The sequence below is a fragment of the Melopsittacus undulatus genome, chromosome 1 (genome assembly GCF_012275295.1).
Source record: "Melopsittacus undulatus isolate bMelUnd1 chromosome 1, bMelUnd1.mat.Z, whole genome shotgun sequence".
Lineage (NCBI taxonomy): Eukaryota > Metazoa > Chordata > Aves > Psittaciformes > Psittaculidae > Melopsittacus > Melopsittacus undulatus.
Window position 1 is genome coordinate 42,970,487 of NC_047527.1, and position 25,490 is coordinate 42,995,976.

Genomic DNA, 25,490 nt, shown 5'->3' on the forward strand with positions numbered 1-25,490 from the left:
ATCCATCTCCCCCCTCCACTATTTATACTGCAACTCAACAGAAATTATCACCCTCTAAACTGACACTGGGGGCCCTGCTTTTTCTTAGGTGTTAACTAGCACACATCTCCTGTAAAGTGTACCTTAACAACGTTACAGATGTTTTGAGCAGTATGATAATATTGCTATGACATATGATTTTGGCTGCTATTTATCTCGGGACTCTCTTCTGCAAGCCATCAACCTTCTCATGACATCTTTAATCAATGTAACCAAAAGCTGGCCGTATGTCAAAAAACAGGGTTCATGCAGAAGCATGGGTAGTAAAGCTTGTCTGAGAATGAAACAAAGAATGCAGCAAACCACTTGTGATCTATTAAATGAAAGGCAAACAGAGAATGGGAGAGCAACTTGGAAGAAATAAGAAAGAATTAAAACAGGAAGCAGCAACATGAACTATTCCAAAATGTTGAACGTGTCCCCAGTTTATCTGACAGATTCTAGTGAGCACAATAGTGCTCACTAAATAAACTAAAATGCAAGACACCAGGACAATGGGCACGTTAAAAATTACATAATAAGTGTGTTTAAAATTCATTAGTTATGAAAACTGTTTTCATTAAATATATTATCTAGTCTTATTGAAATCAATTTAAAAAATAAGCTACACCTCTGCATAGCAAATCCTTCATAAAACATCAGTTTACAGAACTGTTGGGGAAAAACTGAATGAAGGTTTTGCATGAGCTTATAATCTTATTAAAATCAAATTTTCCTGTAGCAATGATTGGGTTTTAACACTGCTTTTAAAAACACCAGGTTGATTTCCTGTCACAGTATTTACCCTGTTCCTCAGCAAACTGAGGGAGTGGACGCTTCTCCAAACAAAAGATAAAGCCAGCTGGCTTGGTAAACATGAGCCTACAAGGCTCTGTAGGTCTGAAGTTCTGCTTCTGGAAGCCAACACCTACGCTCTCAGACACACACAGATAAAGCAACAAGAGCATACTTCTTTACTGATTCAGAATCATTTGACTCACCTCTAAGTATTACCTTAATTCAATTACTTTACGTTCAGTAAAGACAAATGTACATTCAGACAAGTGTAATTTATTACTGTATTTCCTGCTAATATACACATATGCCACTGTAAATGCAAAACAGCTCATGCCTCTTCACCGAGTCATATGGTATCTCAGACTTACTCACAGGATTTGCACTTCCCCTATGAGAACAGGCTGAGAGTTGGGGCTGTTCGGCCTGGATAAGAGAAGGCTCTGGAGAGACCTTTGAGCAGTTTCCAGCACCTAAAGGGGGACTGACAATAAATCTCGAGAGGGACTTCTTACAAGAGCATGTAGGGATAGGACAAGTGGGAATAGCTTTAAGCGGAAAGAGGGGAGAATTAAATTGGACATTAGGAAGAATTTCTTTACTGTGAGGATAGTGAGACACTGGCACAGACTGCCCAGAGAAGCTGTGACTGCTCCATCCCTGGCAGTGTTCAAGGCCAGACAGGATGGGGCTTTTGAGCAACCGGGTCTACTGGAACGTGTCCCTGCCCATGGCAGGGGCAACAGAACTAAATGAGCTTTAAGGTCCCTTTCAACCCAAACCATTCTATGATTCCATGATTAAAGTACCTAGTTGAATAATGGCATAACAAACTTGCCTGAGCTGCTGCCATCGCTCATGTATGTGAACTCATCACACCGTAAGTGTGGAATAAATGAAAGCAACTTAGTGCAAATTGATATTTAAAATAAAAGTGATTACCATCTGTATCAAAAGATTTTAATGCTGAAGCTCAGAGTCACCTTGGATTTGAATAAACCCAGTACAAAGAAAATAAGAGTTTAAATACATTGGCTCATTACAGATAAATTACTACATCCTGAGACTCATAAATAACCTCAATTTTTAACTAACAGAAACATCAGATAAAGTCTGTAATAATCCCATTACAGTATGAACTTAATCCACTTTTATGAGTGTGTTACAAGGGAAATACCTACACACAACTTAAAACATTTTTTTTTCTGTTCAAAACTAAAATCTTCAGCTTCATTTAAAAGAAATTGGTTTAATACTATAAATAATGTTTGTCCCACTGATAAGCCACTAAGAACCACTAATATACTGTAAATAAAGATGTGAAGTAGCAGTCAACCTATCTTATTGATGCCAGTAATTATACTGTAAAATTTAAATATGAAAGCTCTGTCCAACAAACATATTCCTGGTTTGGGTTTTTCACAGAATATATAACACAGATTAGTAACATGGTTGATCTTACCATTTCAACTTACCATTCCATTGGAATTATTTATTCCATTCATATTAATTTTAGTTACAAATCTAACTGTAGGAGGTGCTTCTGGATATTTAGGTCCACACTCTACTTTCAGACTGTATATTCTGTTTTCATAGTTTGTCTAGAAAGCAAAAAGACAGACTAATGCATCTTACTGAATGCTGAATAAATATTAAGACCCCCATAAACAAATTAAAACAATGACAAGAGGAATAAAGATTAAGAAATGTGAAATAATTATAAATCTGTTAATATTATGTACCAATTGATGGTCTTGGACTACTGATCGATATTCCACTGGTTTGGTTATATTGATTTCTTGATGAGTATGTATAAGCTACATTACTTATTGACTATACCATACATAAGTTTAACACAATTCTTTTTTCTATCTGCATTAACTCTTACCCTTCCCAGCCACCTGCATTCCCAAAACAACTTTGGGACAGCAGGGAGCTGAAAGAAATTCAATAATCTTTAAGAAAATTACTGCCCTACACTGTAAAAAAAAATATGTAACATTGCAAAAAACTGGAAATGAAGAAAGACGAAGATGCTAATAACCCAAAAGTTAAGACACAATCAAGAACAAAATGAAAATAGTATTTGTAAAAAACATGTTGTGGAAGTAGTTAACACTCCAGAAGGTATCTAAGACTTCCATAGCTGAGGATTGCTTGGTTTATTAAAGGATTTATGAACTTTGGACAGTGAAGTGACAACTAGTTTGCAAAGATGTCACCCCAGAGTGACCAAGGAAGAGTTCATTCTAAGTACAAATACATTTTGAGAAAGTCCAATTAGAAATTAATACAGTTCTATCTTCTTTTAATCTTTTCAAGCAGGCCATGCACCATAAAAAGTATCAGTGGCTTTGCCAGTCACTGCTTCTCCATTCCAAAAAGAAGATAAACCCAGTTTCTACACCTTTCTTTCAACTGGCACAACAGATACGGCTAACGTAAACCAACAGTAGAAATATGCCTGTAACTTTCCAGAAGCACTATTTCTAAGCTGTTCTGCATCAGTCAGCTGTCATTTCTCCAAGTATCAACCACACAGTCAAGTTATCAAATGACAGTCCACTCTGTGGTCAATTTAAAAGGCAGAGTGGAAATCAGACTACTGAAGCACGCTGTCCCCTACAATTTCAAGAAGCCACACAGGCTGAACAACAAGTGGGTCAGAAAGAAACAAGGCAACGCAGGACATCCTTTGTTAGAAAAATAGTTTTCTATTATTCTTTCCCATTAAAAACTGAAGGCCCAGTACAAGTAATCTTGTCCTGCTACAGGTAACACAGCTGCTACTACAACAAGAAAACACAGTAATAAAAATTCTCATTACTCACTCAGATAAAACCATTTACTTGCACACCGAGGGATACTGTATACACTGCTCACAACTCTGAAAAATCATAAGGAATAGCACTCCTCCTCACTCCCTTATTTCCTACCTGTGTTTTCTCAATTTTGCTCAGTTTTTCAAGTCATTGTTTTACTCCCAGCCAACCCTCCCAGACCAATTCCCCCAAAAACTCATTTCTGGGGTATAAGGAAGAGGGTGGGTATGAAAGATTTTTCCTTTAATCCGAAACAAATCTTCCCTTCCTCCCTCCACACTGGTTCAACTTTCAATGAAGCAAGGGAAAAAAACTGATAGGGAACTTTTGCACAGCTCTAAAGAAGCCATGTCTGTAAAGAACTTCATGCTGAGGACAGTATTAGTGACTTTCTCTGTGTTCTGCCTAGCTGCACACTACCTACATAACCAATTCCAAAACCACACATCTTCCACAAACCCTGAAACTGGGTATGGAATTCTTCTCAAGGTGCCATTACTGGCTTTGGAACTCGTCGCCTTAACATTATACAATGACTACATACTGTAACACATTTTATTAGCAAGACTGCAAGTCTCTGAAATGACCCAAAATATTACTTGCATGCACTCTCTCATATAAAGCAAATAAAATGACAGCAATATAAATAGGCTAGAATTAAAAGTACCCCAGGTTGGTTGAGGTTTTGTAAAAATGTATGGGATGCTACATGATGATCACACCCTTCAAAGATGTATTAGGCATCTATCTGCCTTAGGCTGAACCAAAAACCAGTCACAGGCAGCTATAAAGGCTCTTTGGAGAGTCAAGGAGACACTACCTGGGTCACATTTGAAAATCCTTTTCAAACCCCATAAGACCACAAAGAATTATGCTTACATTTGAAATTGGTTCTCTCTCAAATGCACCCGAATTTGAGGAGCTCGGCACAATTATGCAGATGTTCAAAACAGTCTGCTGCCAGCTGCAACTAACTGACTTCCACAGGGAGCTTGAATTACACAGAACCTAGAACTCTCTTATTCCAAAAGACATTATCTGAGGCTAAGATCTGATCTCGGTTCTTGTCTTGATAGTTCTTTCAATATGCCCTGCAGCACTGAAGGACACACAGGATAGAAAACTCACATTAGCAGTGAAAGACATAAGCTAATTTAGAGCTACTTGAAGTATACTCATTTAAAATTCTCACTTAAACAGTTATCTTTTGTATCAGATATTGTAACTCATGAGAAAGTGTACACAAAACTCAACTGTACATTCATCTCTGATGAGGCTGATACTCAAGACACAAGAGATGATCACTTCTCTTGCAGGTTCTATCAGTCTAGGTAACATCCTACAGAACTTAAAAGGTCAGAAGGGTATGAACTCTGTGTACATACTTCATCTCATTAGAGGCAATTAAAAACTGCTTGGACTTTAGGCATGATTCAACTGAAATGCAGAAACTGCTAGACTGAAACACTGTTTGATAAAACTTGTGAAAGTTGAAAATATATTGCCAATTTACTACAGAACTGAAATCACTAGGCACATATGATAAACTGGAAAGACAGTTACCCTGTTTACTGTACTATCATTGTACACTTACGTTAAATATTGGCAGAAACACAGACTGAATATATTCTTAACTCAGTAAGAAGTCTCAAATCACAACTGGTTCATAAAGACAGCTGCAGAAACATGTACTATGGGAGGCTAGACTGAAAACACTAACATCACCAGGAAGTGATGAATTCTAACATGAATATACAGTGTTTCTACAACTTCATACATTGAATTTTAACCAATTTCTTTACACTGTGTAAAAAGTTACTTTTTTTTAATTTTGTATTGCCTACAAACTTAGAAACATTTTGATTCATGACACTCACCCTCGGTGGCCCAATAATCATTCCTGTCCATCTGGTGAGTGTCATATCTTCATCATCTTCAAGGCCCCAGCTTACTGTACCATCACCTACTCCTTTCTGCCCTTCTTCAAGTTCTTCCAACAAGCGAAAATTACGAGGTACTTTAACTATAGAAAGGGGAAAAATGTAATTAATACTGCTCACATTAAGGAAAAAGTAAGCCATTTCAATGCTTTTATATGTTATGCACTATCAAATGTTAAATATACTTTCAAAGCAAAACAAATACTTCCTGCTCATTTATGTAGCACTCAAATTGTTTTGAGGCAACTAACCACTCCACCAGAAGCTACTTACTACCAAGTGATAGCAATACAAACTATAAAAGAGAAAACAAGAAAGCTCTCCTTAGAGAGATAGCTTAATTCTGATTCTTTTTCCCAAGCTCAGTGCTGTTTGAAGTCAGTACATTTCAAAGTCAATACACTGTCAAGTTCTACTCAACTAAAATCCACATAAAATTGATATAGCAAATTGCCTCCAAAAGTGAAGAATGCAATATTTAGCACAAATTATCTTAATAAATGTAAACTGTAAGAGAAAGATTGAAACATTTTCACTTGATTTATAAAACTCCTTTAATATATGAAAACAAATTAAAAATCAAGTCTTTTTAAACTAGCGATTATTATTATTCCCACTTAACAGAGAAAAAAAAGGCACAGACACACTGATTAAGTTGTAAAAAGAGATAATGACATATTCACAACAGAATGTGAAGATGCACTGCCTCTAATGAGAGCCAAGTAATATCCACTTACTGAACTTTAATTACTGGATTTTGATTATTATACATGAAAACAGACAGATATTGACAGGTATTAAACAAGTGGATGCTTAACTACTTTGTAGCACAGAAGCTAAAATGGAATTTCAGCACTGATGCGGGGAAAAAAGCTAATCAACACTTGTACATGCCATCATGGTATGCATTTATTTTCAAATAAAATATGCACAATGATGTAGTAACAATATCACAATACAATAAAACTTCCACCTTCTTATAGGTGGTTAGAGCTACAGTATTTTCCATTATTTTTACTAGAGATTCCTTCTCATACAGGTAGTCCAGAAAACTAAAACTCTAAGACTAGGTACATACAAAGTTGTTAGCAAGGAATACACACTACCCAAGTTTGAAAATGATACAGGGTTAGGGTGTCAAAGAAAAATGGTTTTCTTAACAGTTACTTAGTTACTGGGATTTCATTCATAGTCACTTGGGTATTACATTACCGTAGTGGCCATTCCAAGCTGTCTCTATGCAAAAAAAAATAAGTCCAACATTATACAGTATGATTATTTAGTGAATAGATATGCATACAGACCAGCACAGAAAAACGTACCCTTCAGCAACTATTCAAATAGCTTATCTTGTATAACTATGGTTTCTCTCATCTGTGCTCAAAACTATTATTTTTTTTAATAACACAGACTAGGGAGAGGCTCCTAAAAATTGCAGAAGCAAATGTCTCCAAGGTCACCATATTCCCAGAGAAAGGCATTCAGAGTATAGAATTAGGACAGTGCAAGGAAACTAAATCAGTCATTTATGGTCTTAACTTCCTTTCTGGCTTTGGTACTAAAACTCATCTAAACCCATAATGAGCTACTTCAGCTTGCTAACTGAGCAGAAAATTATACATTTTGGTTAGTCTCCTGACAGCTTAACAAACCAGCCCAGCTCACAGGGAGATCTGACAAGTATTAACATGAAAGTGCAACCATGGCAGCAAAAATTCAGACAACTTCAATGTAAAAAGACAATGTTTTTGTGGAGTTAAACTGCTCAGGAAGCTTATCTTCACAGGTAAGAGTTCACATACGACTGACTGAAAGTACTAGCACAGTACATAAATGAGCAGGTAACTACTCTATACTTCAGCATAGATCCTTCTGAAAATTTCATTGAAATTCATTTGCCCATTCTTCTGGTCCCATCCTGACTTGTTATTAACATTATATCTGTACATTTGCATATCTGTGTATTCTAGGAAAAGGGTAATGCTTATCTTCAAAACAAAAATTTAAACCAGCACGATAAACTTCTACTAAATGTCATTATATGACTGAGTAGCTTCTGATTGGAAGCTGGAGCTTTAAAATAAACACACAAGCAACACCCACCGCCAAAACCCCATGTACTTTAGCATCCAAACATTATGTTAAGACTTCTCCAGTGGCTTACAGCCACAGCTGCTCACCACCTACCAACCGATACCCAGCCCAACCTGAGCAGTGATCTGAGCCTTCCAGGTAACTCCCCCCAGTTTATATACTGCACATGATGTGCTGTGGTATGGAATATCCTTTTGGCTAGTTTTGGTCAGGTGTCCTGTCTCTGCTCCCTCCCAGCTTCTCATGCTCCTCCTCACTGGCAGAGCAAGAGACTGAAAAGCCCTTGATCAGAGTAAGCGGTGCTCAGTAACAACTAAAACATGCAGCACTGCCCTCAGACTAAAGCCAAAACACAGCGCTGCACCAGCTACTAGGAAGAAAATTAACTCTATCCCAGCAGAAACTAGGTCAAAACCAAACCAAAACAAAACAAAAAAAACCCCCTTATCTTTATAAATTCAGTCTTAGAAGCTATCAGCAAAATGAACTGGAATTAAATGCTAATGCTGTCCTGAATCATAGAATCACAGAATCGTAGAATAGTTAGGGCTGGAAAGTACCTTAAGATCATCTAGTTCCAGCCCCCTTCCCATGGTCACAGACACCTCATATTAAACCATATCATCCAAGGCTTCATCCAACCTGATCTTGAACACTGCCAGGGATGGAGCATTCACAACCTCCCTGGGCAACCCATTCCAGCACCTCACCACCCTCACAGTGAAGAATTTCTTCCATATATCCAATCTAAACCTCTGCTGTTTAAGTTTCAACCCGTTACCCCTTGTCCTATCACTACAGTCCCTAATGAACAGTCCCTCACCAGCATCCCTGTAGGCCCCCTTCAGATACTGGAAGGCTGCTATGAAGTCTCCATGCAGCCTTGCCTTCTCTTCTCCAGGCTTAACAGCCCCAACTTTCTCAGCCTGTCTTCATATGAGAGGTGCTCCAGTCCCCTGATCATCCTCGTGGCCCTCCTCTGGACTTGTTCCAACAGTTCCATGTCCTTTTTATGTTGAGGACACCAGAACTGCACACAATACTCCAAGTGAGGTCTCACAAGAGCAGAGTAGAGGGGCAGGATCACCTCCTTTGACCTGCTGGTCACGCTTCTTTTGATGCAGCCCAGGATACGGTTGGCTTTCTGGGCTGTAAGCACACACTGAAGCTGACTCATGTTCATTTTCTCATCGACCAACACCCCCAAGTCCTTCTCCGCAGGGCTGCACTGAATTTCCTTTTTACCCAACCTGTAGCTGTGCCTGGGATTGCTCCGACCCAGGTGTAGGACCTTGCACTTGTCATGGTTAAACTTCATGAGGTTGGCATCAGCCCACCTCACAAGCATGTCAAGGTCCCTCTGGATAGCATTCCTGCCCACTTGAGCACATTACTGCACTCCATATGTTTGCTTTGGTTATACCATAACCTTTACATAATACCTGTCTAACTAGCTTGAAGAATGGAATATATTACAATATTGCACCTTCTTTCCAGTAAAACAACAGCAAACACTTCTATGTAGAAGATTTGGTAATGGTGGTCTCGCTCTTCCGGAAATTAAGTCTGCTTCTAGTATAAGGTAAAGAAATCTTGTTCTTCTCACCATTTCACGTATTCCAGAATGCACAGTCTAAATTGTGTGTTAATGGTGTATACACAACTTGCAGTTTTGTCTAATCCAGGCAACAAAATTCATCAAATATTTGCTAAAAACTCAGAAATCTTCCTCAACAGAATCTGAGAAAGAATTAGTATTTCATTTGCAGAATTTGGACAATGAAACAACATCCTTCTGTTCCAGGTTGCAGCTCATAAGCAACAGGAGATAACAGAAACCACCACCCCTCTTCAACTGACTACCAGACCTCAGGTGTACTTTCTGGAACAGGTAGTGGCAATTAAGGAGAGAAAAGCCTCTAGCCTTTCACCACCATGGGCCTGACAAATACTGTTCTAACCAGTTCCACTTGCTGATGAGACCACTAACCAGCTTCAGACAAGTGCAGAGAGGTTGCTCTTACTGCTTGTAGCAGGCAGCACCCCACAGCTAATACCTCTCTCTTTCAAGTGAACGGGATCAAAGCAGTTATTGGATTTTATCATTGGCAGAGCCATAGGAGTGGCAAGCTCCAATCAATAGGTTGTGATTAACAACTAGGTACAACACTGCATCCACCACAGCTTTTTGCAATGATGGACTAAGGCTCTCCATGTGAAAATACAGCTGGGTTCATCCAGATTAAAAAAAAAAAAAAACAAAACAAAAAAACAAACAACAAAAACCACCAAACAAACCAACAAAAAAAAAAATCACAACAAACCACAAAACAAACAACAAAACCTAAAAAAAAATGCAACCTGCCCCCAACCTCTTTTTAATTTATCTGCAAAACTTACTTCACTATGGATTTTACTGGCAAATACCTCCTGATCCCCCAAAACCATACAAAAGAACTGTCAAACAGTATTTACTAATTTTTTACAACAGGCTGAAGTAAACTTGTTTTATTTAAACAGCACTCACTCATGCTTACATATAATAGTTTTTAATTTAGAAGTTTAATTATTAAACTGGACTACAGAAGGTGGTACCTATTAGAAATACGCAAAATTAACAGTAAATTTAATACCTTGGAACAATAAGAATAAAAGCAGAATCAGTAAAGACTTAAATTAAGCAGGAGGGTTTACTTTCATACACATGGAGCTACTTCAGACATCACATTCTAAACCACTGAATTAATAGAAATAAGCAGTATACTGTCCCACAGGACACATTAGAAGTTACAGTTATGTTTGTATCCAGAATCTGTGTAACTTGAAAAAACATCAGAGAAAGAAAAAGGAATCTTCAGTATCCTTTATCAGGACTAACAACTTTCACTGAACCAATAAAGGGGAACTGCCTGGATGGGCCTGCTCTTGCTAGTACATCAAGACAGAGTTTCACAGTTGGCAATGCCAAATCACCCACTAGTACAGAGATTCTATCAGCATCAAGACACAACTGCACTTACGTCAAATTTAACAGAGCACACTGACTATACCAAATCACATTTTTAAACAATTCACATGGACACAATCCTTCAAATACAGTTGAGAATCAAAGCTCCCCACACATCAAACAATTATTTGCAATCTAACAGGAAAGAGTGGGATAATCTACACTCTTCTCCCTGCCAATTATAGAAGGGAGCCATAACCCTAATTTTTCATAGGCTGGCTCAGACCCCGAAATGTGAGGTTATTATATTATAAAAAAAAAAACAGTTTCAGACAACTGTCTATTACAATATTCATGCTAACATTCAGTTTCTCTTGAAATCTTTCTTAGCTCTTGGCTTGAATCACTCCTGAAAGTTACACCCATACAAGGAGCCCCATACTGCCAGCACAAACCCCAACACAGCCATAAAACCAAATCTTACTATGGACCCAAGAACAAATTATATCAGTAAATTATACATTAACACAGCTAAGATACTGTCAGGGATGCTATTCTTCCTGATTTGAGACAGCTATGTCACGAAAAGTATGCAATATAAACTACTGCAAATGTACAATTTACCTTTTGCCCACTGACTTCCACCTAACAGAAACTGAAGAAATATGAACAGCTTGGTGTGGTGGTTTATTCCCAGTCAGCGCTAAGAAACTTAACCCTATCCCAGCCAAACCCACAACACTTGGTAACAAAAAGAAAGGCTCTCAAACCAAATTTAACAGCTTCAGGCTAGCAGAAATGTTTTTAATTACAAGGAAGGGGAAAAGGATGTCAGCTTTACAAATTCTAAGCCATAATACAGTTTCTTCTGGGCCAGGGAGGGGAAGAAATAAATACAAAGAGAAACACATTGAAAAGAATAGGTTCCTTTCCACCTGAACAATTCAGAAATTACCTTGCTCTGAACAAAATAAAGCAAAAAAATTTAGTATACTAAAAACACCACCACACCCCCACAAAACACATAAACCAACCAAAGCCTTGAATAGGCCCTGAAATGGGCAATATACAAAAAAAAGAGGGAAGAGGACTGGGGCATGTGAAATGATTCTATTCTGGCTGAAAAAAACCCCAACAAAACTCCTGTGGGATTAAATCTGTGGAAGACACTCTTTCCTGGGGAAAAAAACAAAACAAAACAAACCATAATGTTTAAAAAAAACATGATCTATATTTTTGCTTCCCAGTTATGCTGCTCACATCACATACTCTTTTGCCTAGTAAAATACTCTGTAAATACACACAAAAACAGTGGATGGCTTACTACCAAGAACCTAGTATCAAGATGTATCTCTAGGTTTACTGCAATTACATTTAATTATCTAAGATTGATCACAGTAACCTGCCTCAAAAAAAACCCCAAAGTATTTCTAGTATCTTGCCTATAAATGAAACTGAACATTGGAGTTCTGACTACAAAAGAAGTCCATTGCTACCAGGAGTAGTGGGATGAAGCAATTCAATAATGAACTTTTTTGTTTGTTTTAAATCAAGAATGTTACTACACACATAGTAAAGTAACTGTTTCCAACAACAAAGAGAACATGATTCTTGTTTAAAGCAAGTAGACATTTTCAGTGAAAACCAATCTAATATTTCCAGTAACTACAAAAGCAGCCATTTGTTGCTGTGGAACTCTGAGTGAGCCTGAAGTGAAAAACTGTACCTTCATTAAATGGGTTTGATACATATCCCTGCTAACTGAAACTTCCGCTTTCTCAGAATTACAGGTACATTCCACTTCCCTGAACTGCCTTCCAACAGCATTTTGATATACTTCAGGAAAATTCAGATTGACAGTTCTGTATACAGTAGTATTCATACAGCTACATTTACTCTATGCTACTTTTCTCTACTTTTCTTCAGCCAGTATGTGCCAAAACGATGAAATCCAGGCAATAGAATATTTTCCTTTAACAGTTTCGAGTTTAAATTGGGAAAGTACTATGTTATCTTAAACGGTGAAATTAAGCTATTTAGCAGCAATATGTGGCCTGCACACATTGATCAGGATGGTGAATAGGCACTAAGCAATCCTAGCATGTAGGGAGCAAACATCCATGTAATCTAAGTATAATATTTTCCACAGGAACATTCCCATCATCACTGGTTTTGTCACATAACACCAAAGAGATGCATTTCTATCAGTGGTAACAGAATACAAAAGGACATTATTAAAACCACTTGGTACAGAGAGATGATGTAAAAAGACAACAGATAGAGACCTCAGAGCACTTTGTGCTTCCAAAACTAACCATGGGGAACTCCTCGAAATCAACAGTGATCTTGAATGCTTTCCTCTCCACTTTCCTAGTGTTTGAAGTATGCATTGTGTCAGACCAATTAAACAGTGCCTTGACATTACTGTCCACAATTGGCAAAGCTGCAAGCAACAGCAGTTTAGATCTGCAGACTCATGAAGACTAACCTAACTAAGCTAATCTGCAGAAAATTTCTAGGAACAGAAGTTCAAGAGGAAAACAAGTCTGACATAATCAGGTAAAAATCCATTTCCACGTAAAATTGCTCAAGCCATAAGAAACAAACAAACGACCAAGATTACTAACTTCTTGAATTAATAAGAGATGAGCAGAAGGTAAGTTTTTACAGATCAAGTAAATAGATGTACATCAATGAACAGATACAGAACAAACAGCCATTTATTCAATGTGTTCAATGTTTATCATAATTTAGAGCCAGTTTTGATACAATCCTAAACATTAGAAAGCTGCCATCTTGCAAGAATTAAAGAAATCACCTCTACTCAACAGAACTGGTATGAACTGAATTTATTTGCAGGACTAAAACTAAATGTACATACACATACATATATACTGATATATTTGACTGTGTAGGAACTCTGGAACTGGTTAATTTCATTTGCCTTTTACAGCATTAAAAAAAAAAATGAAAGCTCACAGGTTGGAAGACTTCAAGAAGGTGCAATTCTAGGAACTACACTGAAGTTAAAGTATGCATTTCATCAGGTTTTGGATTTTGGTTTTTTTGAAGATATATCACTTGCAGACGAACATTTCCCAGCAGGAGCCAAAACACAGTCACAGCACCTCCCCCATGTTAAAACCTGCTTTTTGGTTAAAGCTAACTAAAGTAATATTCCTTTCAGAATTACACTGGTAATAATTTCTATTTATTTCACTTATGTGAAATATTACATTTGTTGGTTTCTTAATAGACAAAGTTCAGAACTAAAGTTAGGCTGCTTGAGAACAACTTCCATAGGAGTTTCCTTTATATTTGAGTCTAGTGATAACCATAAACGTTCTATATATAGCTTATATTAAGAAGGCAGCTAATGAGAAACTACGGTAATACAGCAGAAGCCACAGACATTTATTGCAACTCAGCAAGCACATTTTGACTGAAGGGAAAAGGTTGGGATGGGTGTAGGAATATAAATATCTTTAGGGCACAAATATACTATTTAGAAAAAAAACACAGTAATTTCATTGAAGACAGAACATTGATTTACAGAAGTAGATGTTTCCCCCCTTAAGTGCAATTTCATCATGCATATTCAAAACATTAAGACACTGATATTTATTTACTTGCAATAATAAATGAAAATTGTAAATTCTAAACAGAATGATACTTGCACATCAACCTGTTGTTTCAGTAGCAGTTCTAGCTGCATTGTGTTAAAATATGCATTTAATCCAACTTAAGCTGCTCCATCTCCGACTTCGAGTTCAGCTGCCAACTGAAGTATAACAGGTCTTCAAAGGAACCCAAAATTTTACTTCATACTTGCACACTGAGAGGCAGGCAGACTTCTAACTTGGAAAGGAAAGGCCATAAGCACAAGAACAGCCCAATCTGTCAGCTCCCACTTTCAAGGCTTATCCCACCTCAGAAGAATTTGGTGGTATCCAACTCTCTTAATTTACCTTTCACATCCACCTTACCAGCTGCACTTACAAAACAGAGAACATAGCATGCAGTGATGGACAGCATCACAAGGAAGAAGAGGTGGTAATACCAGTTTGCCTTACAAGAGCCAAGCTTACATTTAATTTAAAGGAGTGCATTTAGACATCATAAAACTTTAAATTTATGAACAATATTAAAGTTTATTTAGTTTGAGCAGGTGGGAAGGCAGTAAATTAATTTCTAGAGCTCTAGCCATTAGTAGTTGGGATATTATGAATGCATATCTGACTCACACATTAAAATGGCTTAAATCACATGATGCTGGAGTAACAGACCTCAGCATATCAAAACTACAAAACCAGTATCAGTTTACTCAACATGTTTCAGTTGCTGTTTCACACTCAGAATGAAGAGACCCCAAACCTGACTGCTCCAGCAGACAATCAACCATTCCAAATGTGTAACTTCATAGGCAAGTCTGCAATTTTAGGTGTTACTAATTACATTTTTAAGTGTGAGAAATTACTATCAGAACAAACAGCTTCATTATCAAGGCATCTTAATCCAAGTCCCCCTTTTATTACTACTTCAATTTTGTACAAAACAATGTAAGGCAGGAAGCCAGTACAGAGGGTTTAGAAAAGATATCTGCCACTTTAAAATCACAAACAATATTAACTGTGATTTACAAGTCTAAGGAATCAAGATTTCATCAGATGAAGAAATCTTCCCAATTTCTCTCAGAACCTAAAATAAATAAATACCTTAAAAAAAACACAAAATAAAAAAAACCTCAAACACCCAAACTTGTTCAGTTAAATTAACTCCACTATTAAAACCATAAAGCTACATAAAGGCAAAAAAGGCTAAAGGAGAGATATAATGGCAGAAGACAGGATCAATTTTTGAAAGTTTCATTATAAACCACATACTGTTTGACAGAGAGGAAAAAGGATTTCAAATACATATTTCTTAAGCTCTCTTTTAAAGTATGATCACATAAAGAAACTTGTTTTAGATACAAGTGACAGAGGAGTGGGAGAATAGAGGAACTCAGCAGAAGCTAGCATCTCCTGTCATGAAATGACTTTCATAGGGACCACTTTAAAAGTAAGAATACGTGTGACCCAGATAAGAGTAGCATCAAGGATTTAGTTTAGCAAAGCTGTAAAGCTGTCTAAAACGGGTTACAAGTCATTGATTAGCAACTAGTTGTTCTAAGATTTGCATGAAGGTCCTTTCCAACATGACTCAGCATGCACCTACAGTTCAAAGAATCTAGATCCTTTATCTATGTAACACAACTAACGTGATCCCTTGCTGTTCTTTCAGTTATACACATAAGCAAACGGATATAACCAATGAAGGTACCAGTCATCAAGTATTTAACAAGAACTGCCATTATTTTCCTACATTATTTTTGTGATGGTCATATTTCAGCCTGCCATATTCTACATGCCATAGCACTCAAAAGTCCAAATAATTTAGTATTTACAAGATTACATAGTCCATTTCAGTGAGAAGAAAGAAAGCTTACAATTTCTTGTATGAAACAAAAGTTACAAGTTATAGGAATATAGTGGGACATTTTACTGAATCTATATTGCTATCCTAAGTAAAGAACATTACTTTTACATGTATTGGGAAAATGGTTTTGATTTACTCAAGCAAATTGCAGATGCACTTAACCAGATATGAGCAGTCACAAATGAAATGAATGTGATTCTTTTAATTTGTGCAGTTTAACTATGTATAATGAATGCAACATTTTTTACAAGAGGTATACTGAGTCTATCTAGATGCTAGATGTCATTTTCCTAACAAACTTTTTTTAACTCTGGTTGAAGTATCTCATCTTTCTGAAAAAATGATTAGAGCTCAGACATTCTAAGTGTTGAAGGTTCCATTTGTTCCAAAATGCTAACTAGAAATGATTTAGAGTCACATACTTGAAGCATCACACATTTTTCAAAAGGCTGTAAAACAGAAGCTCATGTTATTCAGAACCAGTCTGGCAGCTTCACAGTCGTAAGTTTCTGCACTGATCTCATTCAAAATATTGTTTGAATTGTACCTCATTAGTGTCTTCCAAATGACAAATACAAAGAAAAACAATGCTTTGGGCAGGATAGCATATAGCAAAACTCCTCCGAGTACAGCTTAAATCAGGACTATTTTGAATGTTTTCCCTATAGCACCTTCTTGTCTTTCCACAATCTATGCTGAGGCTCGCACAGACTTGATAAAATAGCAAGGTACAAAACCTAAATTACAAGAGTAGCTGAAGATCATCTATTATATGACATAAAGTTTTGGTCAGGATGAAGTTACAAGCTATAGCCTAGGAAAAAGAAAAAATGTGTAAGAGTAGCAAGAGAGAGGAGGAAGGGTCTGTCCACAAAATGAGGCTGGATAGTTTCAGAGCACATACTTAACACTGCCTTTGGAAAAAACTTCCATAAGGCAAAACACAAACACTAACAGATATGTATGTAATTCAGCTCCATCACCTACTCATAAGACTTGGAAATCTAATTCTCACACATGAGATGCCTTCTCATCTGTGCTTAGATTTATATTACAGACCATCTTCCTCCAACTGCTAAAAGAAGCATCTTCCTGAAACTGTGTGTTGTACTACCTTCAGGCTAAAATCTTCCAGGTCTGTACAGAACAGTTTAGATGATAGGCTGTAATACTATGCCTGGCAACACCCTCACATTTCAAACAAATTCTTAAACAAATAGAATATTAACAAAGTAGACCACTTTTGCATCTCAGAAGGTGCCTGCAAGCATACTCTTATGTACCTATTGCGGCAGAAAGACTTCAGTTGGGGCTTATATTTAGAGACAGTTGTAAAATACCAGCAACAAAACAGTGTGGGCAAAACTCTGAGAAGAAATAAGAGTATCTTGCCTATATATGCCACAAAGTTAGAAAGAATTGATGGTTTATATATAGTTTAAAAGTCATCTGCAAGCTAGATTGTTCTCAACCCAGCTGAAGCACCTCTAAATTATTTGTAGCTGCCAAGATGTTTTTAAGCAAGCAGAACAATCATGGCTGCAATTCCTTGTGCGTAGGGCAGGATGGAAAAATGCCCCATACAGAGTGTTCACTGCCTCACAAAATACAGTATTTTACTTCTTTTGTTTTGGCTGATTACTTGCAGCTTCAAGAGGTCTGTGCTTAGAGAGCTAACATTAAATACACAAACTAAAACTGAAAGGACTGTAACATTCTAAACAGCTTTTAAACTGACTTCTTGTACAGGCTCTGGATAACTGAACAAGATGATGGAGGCATAACCCAGAAAAGTAGGGGCAGTAACAAATCCTTGAAGGTAAAACATACTACTTAAGAAATAGGTAACTGTTTCCTCTACAAGGGAAAAAAGAGGGAGGAAACAGACATCCAACAGGTCAGAGGGAAAGAAAAGCCTACCTGTGCAGAGTTTAATATTCAAGATTTCTACATACAGAGCTTAAATTATGCCATCTCCTACATGGAAAGAAACAATCTTCAGAACATTACTTCTACATCCCACTTATGAATAAACTCCTTTATTACTCCTCTAAATGGCTCTTAATATCTAAGTGTCTCTGCACAGGGTATAGTGATCCATCAAACCCTATCCCACCAAGCACAGGCTGGACATTGGCTTGATCTGAAATGGAGAAGAGTTCAAAGGCTTTAAGGGAAAGTATTACAAAACCCCATCTCACATCAGAAAATCTTCTTCAATTTAGTATTTTGGGGGTGTAAAGCTTTGAAAACAAAACCAAACCCTAATCACTGGGTAAGATATGGTCAGTCCTTGCTTCACAGCTCAAGGAGTTAGGCTGAATGTACTCAAGGCCACTTACAGACCTTCATTTTTAATATCAGCTTATTTACAGCTACATTCACACACACTCAGACCACTAATGTTTGCAAATAGAGCTAAAAAAAACCCAAAATTAAGAAAACAAGGCACTGACATTGAGCATTTTGTCGTTTCTCTAACAAAGAATCAACCATATATAAGTTCAAAGGGAAAGATATTTTTGCATGGACAATGTTAAGTCACACAAAGAAGCCAATTCATCCTAAAAATTAGAATATCTGGAAATGAGAAGTATGGATTTTACACGAAAAAAAAAATACTTCTTTTGGATCCAGCTGTGCTCCTTCAAAGACATGAAGCACACTTTCATAAAAGGTTGCTTGTGATTACATACCAGAAGTAAATCAGGAATCTCACACATAATTACTGACTGTAGATCAATGCTTTTCCCCAAGTGCAGAGTAAAAACAAGGGGAATTTTCATTGACTTAGCCCTATGCACTCTCCCCCAAGCTACTGAAGCTCTCTGTTGAAGAAATGGGAGACAAAAGCTTTAGCAGCCTGTAGTTAGAGAACAGTATTAGACACTGCTACCTTAACTGCCACCATCTTTTCAGACGCAAGTTCAAACCACTGAGTGACATGATCCCTGCTTTTAGGCAGATATATCTATATCCTATACATATAAGGTAACTTTAAGTAAAACCCAAGCTATGGAAATGCAGAAATTTACTCCTGAATTAACTCATTTTAATCTGTTTCTTTTTCTTGTTAAACAAGATATTTTAAATTATATGCTTTGGTAAATTATTTCTTTTAACCCAAAACTATGTTCAATTACATCTTCTGCTCTGTATTTTCAAAGAGATTAACAGAATGAAAGTCCATCTAACCAAGAAGACATTGGCTGATTATATCCACAACAGCCCTTCTCTTATTTAAATAATTGACTTCTTTTTCCCCAGACCCTGAGCAGTAGCCACATAAACAAGTTGCAATATCACAAGGTCAATCCAACTGCAGCTTACAAATGTCCACTTCTTGGACATGCAATATCTACATGTAAAGTCAATATAGGTGATTTTAGAAAGCAGGTAAGACACGCTACAGCAATGTAATGTTGACAGTTTCCTTAGCACACATGAGAGACCAGCTATTTTCAAACTAAATTATCTGTTGTTAAAGGCAAGTATTTTCTTACATGATTGTTTATTTTCTAACATGATTGTTCAAAGAACTAGTGAGCCTAGGAAAGCAATTTCTGGGATAAAGCTAACACAGTTGATCTTAGTAAGAGTTTTGCTTAGACTTCCTTGGGGCTAGAATTTAATTCCTGGACCTTATGCAACCAAAACGTTCATTTCATTCATTTTTTTTTTCTGAAATAAATAAGGATTAAGTTGAACCTCATAGCAAGAGCAGATTAAACATGCAGAGTTAGGTAGAGTTAAATCTTATGTCTATAGCAAATCATTCCCTTCCCTCCTCCACAAATGAGTATAACACAGCTTCCTGGCAAGAACAATTCTTCTAGGTGAAGTCTTAGAAAGCAAATTCCTGTATACTATGTGGAAAGAACATACTACCCCCACCCCCATTCTATGCATATATACTAATAAAAAGCCAACAGTACTTCCTCCACAGGAATTAAGTCTTTTGCTTTAGAACCTTTAAGTAATTTTCCCAAGAATGCTACTGATGAGTCTAACTGCTCATTCCATTTTACTGGAACAATCTTATTTCTTGACAAATGCATACATGCAGTACTAGCACTTTACACTTTCTGGAGCATATACATGTATAGTTTTCTACATCTCCCACTGTTTTTGAACTTCAGGCATGGCTATATTTCTGACACAAAACCTACCATGCTGCATAAGTGTATATATGAGGTTTTAAAACATGACATGTAAAACTGATAAAAGCATTTATACCAGTAAAACTAAGTAGGTTTAGTAAAAATATATTTCTTCTTATAGAGCTGAATGCTCTGTAAAAAGAAAATTGCTTTTTTTGCTACACAAATTTTTAGTAACTGATATTCTACACTAGCTGTACTGAATGGACTGTGATGCCAAACAACAATACTCAGTACACATGACCTAAACCAACTGTACTTCCTGCATTACAGGAAAACCCAGGCTGGAGCCATATAAAACCTGAAGTCTTTGCAAATTGCTTAATAATAAAACTAATACAAAATCCTTATAAACTCAGACACTAGAAAATGAGAAATAAATTTTAATACACAGCTGAGTAAATACTTGAGTATATCAATTCTAGCTCAGTATATCATGAGCAATAATGTAAATTTTTTGATTGCTCTTTCAGAGTTGCAAGAGCTGCTCTATGCCCCAATTTGTTGTAACCTTATCAATTCCACTCTGCAAATCCCACATCCCCAAAGTCACATTATCAAGTGGAAAGGACTCTCCTGCCACAAAAAATCTGCCCAAGCTCTCCTCACAGAATCAACACTAAGGTATCAAGATAAGTTTTGATACACAGACATTTCTTCTGTTTTGTTACAGTCTCAATCCCTCACTGAGCCAGTAGATTAACAGCAGAAATGAACTAGTGGCCAATGCTCACCCCAGACTGTCCACTGAGGTCAATTCATTCCTCTGTCCCAAACTCTCTCAATCCCACTCTCAAAGTCTCAGAGGTAAGAGAAGGCATGAGGCCCTGAAGACTTGAGATTTTGTACTGGGGAATGGTCTTTTTATATATCAAGCCTCTTATGAAACAAAACTGAGACAGTATAGTTGTGCTTCTTAAATTTCTGTATTTATTATTTTAAGCAATATTCTTGTCTCTTTGTTTGCCACCAACTTCCACGGTATCTGCCGTACAAATGCTCAACACATGCTCTACTGGTTACTGATACGGGATTCCCTGGATGACTTGCAAGCCTTTGCCCTTCATTTGCCTATAAGAGAGAGACCCTTTGGTTGGTTCCAAGGGCTAAGGAAAGAGGGCAAGACGCTTCACTCCTCCTCCCCACCATGCGGCAGTCACCAAGCTGAACTACGTTTGCCCGAAAACACAACGCAGGCCTGACCCCTCGTCCCCTGAATCAAGAGAGGAAAGGGACAATTTTTTAATTCAGATACTACTATAGCACGACTTCTACACTCACCAGATAGTACAAATCTCTAATACAAATATTTTTTCTCCAACATTTTCACCAGGCTAGTGACATCTCCTCCCTTCCCTGTATACACATACATCTCCACATTCCTGCCTCTCAGTAGATAAACTCTTCCCCAGCTCCCCTCTATGTTCACTGCAGACACCGGGGTTCTTTCAGCCACCATTCCCCCCTTAGGCCATGCTCTCACAGGGATGGAGGGGGGCGGGAGGGTCGCTGCCTTACAGACGGGAGGTATTGTGCACGGGCCATAAGTTGGCCGGGCGCGCCTGTTCTTCCCTTTTCCCCTGTCAGAAGGTAACTCCTCCCCACTCCGGTCACTCCCGTCAGGGGCAGATCACCCTCCCCCCAAAAGAGACTCCTCCGGCCCTTGCCAGGGGGGCCTCCCCAACCCAAGCCCGACACCCGTCTTCCCCCGCCAGCCGCAGGCCCACCGAGCCCCCCCTCACAGACCTGTGGATCCAGCCATCTTGTCCAGACCCCCCCCCACCGGCCAGGGCCTGCAAGCTATGCGCGTCACTTCCCCATGACGCAGCGCGTCACTTCCCACAGGGAAAACGCGGCTCTATAGCGCGGGAAAGATACGGGGCGGGGCAGCGCGCCAGCGTCGGGGGCGGGGCCAGGGCCGGAGGTGCCGGGCACCTTGCCGGGAACCGCCGCAGAGTGGGGCTGTGGCTGTCGTGCGGCTGCGTCCCGCCGAGCCTGGCGCGCCGGGGTGGAAGGTGTCGGCTGCCGGAAGCGCCTTATGCCTCCTACACGCGAACCACAACAGCAGGCTGGCGCTGGGCCTAGTAGCAGATCGGAAAAGGCAGATTTCTCTCTTGCAGGCAGCTGGCTTGGCAACAACGGGCTCAGGAGGAGTGGCATCCGTTTGGGACCCGTCACCGTTCATACGGCTGCGAAGGAGACGGTCACCAACGATGCCAGAAGACGTATATGGAGCTTTCTGTTGCCACAAGTTGACTGAGCCCAGAGAGGGCTCCTGAGGACTGTAACACTTTTCTCTCAGGCTTCATTTTAACAAGCATTTAGCAGCCTTAGACCCACCACACCTTCTCTTCAGTACGTGGAGAATACAAAATAATGCAAGAGAAACAGGCAGATTAAATTTCAATCCCATTCATCCAGACGTTAACTCCTGTCATGCCGTGGACAGATCTCTAAGCTCCCTGACTTTCTCCACAAGCACTACTTGCACATCCATGCAGCACAGTATCTCCTAATCCCGTAACTAGAAAAGCAACTCACAATTTTTGTTTCCTGGTTTCGATTTGGTTTAGTGTGTATTCCCAAGATCCTGACTGCACAACTTCACTGTATATATAGGAAGTACATTTTGTTCGTTTCCTCTTGCTGTCTCAACGTGGAAGCATAAGCAATTAAATACCTGAATCAGCAAGTGAAAAAATCCAATCAGGAAAAATATATATATATCTTATGAAGACTTAAAATGTGCAAGCACAGATATACAGAGAACATTTCCATAATACTTCACAGATGTGAAAATTCAGGAGCAAAGGACATGATGTTGCTATCAAGAGTAACAGAATTATACAAAATTCCAACCCCGTTTCCAATAGCCTACAAAACGCAAATTGGAACAAAAATAATTATTGCTCACAGCAGAAATACAAAATTCTGTTCATTATACACTAAGCTATAATATAAAGTATATATGTAACAACTGGAAGCATAAAACAATGATTTAAGGCCACATTAAGAGAAATAATTTTGTTTTCTCTATAAATTTGTTCATGTCTGTTTTATTAAAATGTCAGTTTTGTTATTTCATGCAAAGATTATATTTTACCATCTGGATACAAAATAATTTTGAAAAGGAAAAAATAAATATTCAAAACAATGTGTTAGGGGGTTTCATATTAAAACTGTTTCCCATTTCTTTACACCGGCATAAGAAAAAGTTAAGCGTAAACAGGAATTATTCTCAAATGCTGCTGTTTAGTTTGTAACAAAATACATGTTGAAAAAGAATGCTGGAGAATGCGGGCATCGATCCCGCTACCTCTCGCATGCTAAGCGAGCGCTCTACCATTTGAGCTAATTCCCCACCTGAAAAAAAAAACTCTGAAACTTACAGTTACTCGCTTTAGACCTACTGAAAGCTGCAACACCACAATGTTTTATGATAAATCCATTGATTCTTGCCGAGTCACTCCATACATCAGCAACTGACTGCAACTCACAGCTGGAATCATGTGATACATCTTCCAGCATATACACTTCCAGAATCATCTTATTCATCTCTTCTATAACACAAGTACTTGTTATTTAGCTGTTCTCATACAAGAAGCTCTCCAAAAGATTTATTTACAAGAAATTAAATGTTATTTAAAAAATAACACCAAAACCACAACAAGCAAAAAAAGGAAACAAACCCCAAACCCACAACTTCAGTTGAACAAGGAAACCCGTGTTCTTTCCAATTTTCAAGGCATACACATGAAAAACCTGACTCAGGAAATGCTTAATGAGTGAAAATATATATACTTGGTTGAAACAGTTTTATAGTCAAATGATTTAACCCAAAAAGCAGCTCTAGAGCGCTAGCTGTTACTCCTACTGGCGCAACTGGTATACTTGGAAAAAGCTTCTGATTGCATAAATCCTCCTTCCGATACCTGTCGTAAAGCTGGAAGAACTGCACCAGCTCAACCATCACTCCAGCCTACCGCGCCACACCGACTGCCACCCGCCGGCTCAAGCAGCCATCTGGCGCATGCGCAGTGTTTTCGCCACAGCCAGCAGCTATACCCCTCTTTCCTGGAGAGGGGGGTTCTCCGCGGTCTTCGGCGGTCCCTGCGGCAGCCGTGCTTTCCCGGGGAACCTGCCCAGGGCCTCGCCTCCTGCCGCTTTGCGCCTACATTTGCTTCCCCGGTTCCTTCGAGCAGCCCTCTCCCCTTCCACAAAATCTGGCCCTGGGATTACAGACGAACCTGCCACACGCCCCCTCACTGCCCTTCGCTGAAGCCAGCAGACTACCTGAATAGACTACAGGAGGAGTGCGACCAAGGTTCAGGAGAGGGATTGAAAAACTCTCCTCAAACAGCCTCAGACTTGAGCTCAATCATGATGTGAAGAAGCACGCATCAACTTGCACATACACATAGTTGATCAATCCAGATTTCCTGAGCTCAACCAAACCTAGGCTGAGTTCCACTTTGTATCTTCCCCTGACATACTTACAACAGAAGCCTCTCGGGTATCTCTCCAAAACATAAGCTTGCTACCGTGTAGAAAGTGGCATATCCAGCAAGAGAATAAGGACTCTGTGTCTCTGGAGAGTGAGCAGTTTTACAAACTGCCTGATTTGACATGGCCCTGTGCACTTGTACTCTTCTCCATAAACTCTGTATAGTGCTCCACATACAGTCAAACCATATAGCCCGCAACCTACCCTATGAACATTTCAACTATTGCTTTAACATCTTCATTTACAGAGTAGGTTGTTCTGTGTCAGCACTACATCAGATACTGCCTCTTTGCAAAGGCAAGCCATGTTCCTCACTCCACAGAAGAACAGATGTTACTCATCACTTTCAAATTAGACTTAAGGGGAAATCAAACCAGAGCAGGTGAGGAGGCAAGATCATGACCTGACTGGTTTCTAACCAGCCTGGCTTGCTCTTCATGTCATCTCACTGGCTTCTGGTGACGTAAAATTCACTAGCCTCGATGCGATGGATTGCTTTGAGATACAGTACATACACACTTGAGTTGTTCCCAGAGCTGGATTCTTTGGCAAGTGATACCACAAAGCAGGAATAACTAAAAGTAACCCACTGTCTCTACTCTGCATGGCAGTATTTACCCAGCGCTTGACAAGCTTCAGCATTGGTTTGCTACAGATTTTCTGATGGTGCAAACCACAAGAAAATAGGAAGGGGAAGAAAGAGTGATATTTAGTAAAAAAAAACAAAACAAA

General features: G+C 38.6%; 1 protein-coding gene and 1 non-coding gene across 4 annotated transcripts in view; both read right to left on the bottom strand.

Annotated features, from left to right (window-relative positions):
• The window catches only part of UBE2V2 (ubiquitin conjugating enzyme E2 V2), a 36,221-nt gene that overhangs the window by 8,257 nt on the left and 2,474 nt on the right, over nucleotides 1-25,490 (bottom strand). Inside the window, exons 2-4 of one of the 3 annotated variants that reach the window (XM_031052078.2) lie at nucleotides 22,796-22,934; nucleotides 5,513-5,658; nucleotides 2,289-2,414 (exon numbers count right to left, since the gene is read on the bottom strand). In XM_031052078.2, coding sequence (XP_030907938.1) covers nucleotides 2,289-2,414; nucleotides 5,513-5,557 — 171 coding nt within the window. In that variant the 5' untranslated portion in view covers nucleotides 5,558-5,658; nucleotides 22,796-22,934. Of the gene's footprint in view, nucleotides 1-2,288; nucleotides 2,415-5,512; nucleotides 5,659-22,000; nucleotides 22,104-22,795; nucleotides 22,935-25,490 lie in introns of those variants that run through there. The other 2 variants (XM_005152555.3, XM_031052077.2) reach the window with 2 other exon arrangements.
• On the bottom strand, nucleotides 23,543-23,615 carry TRNAA-AGC (transfer RNA alanine (anticodon AGC)). The gene has a single exon. It is a non-coding gene; the product is annotated as a tRNA-Ala (tRNA).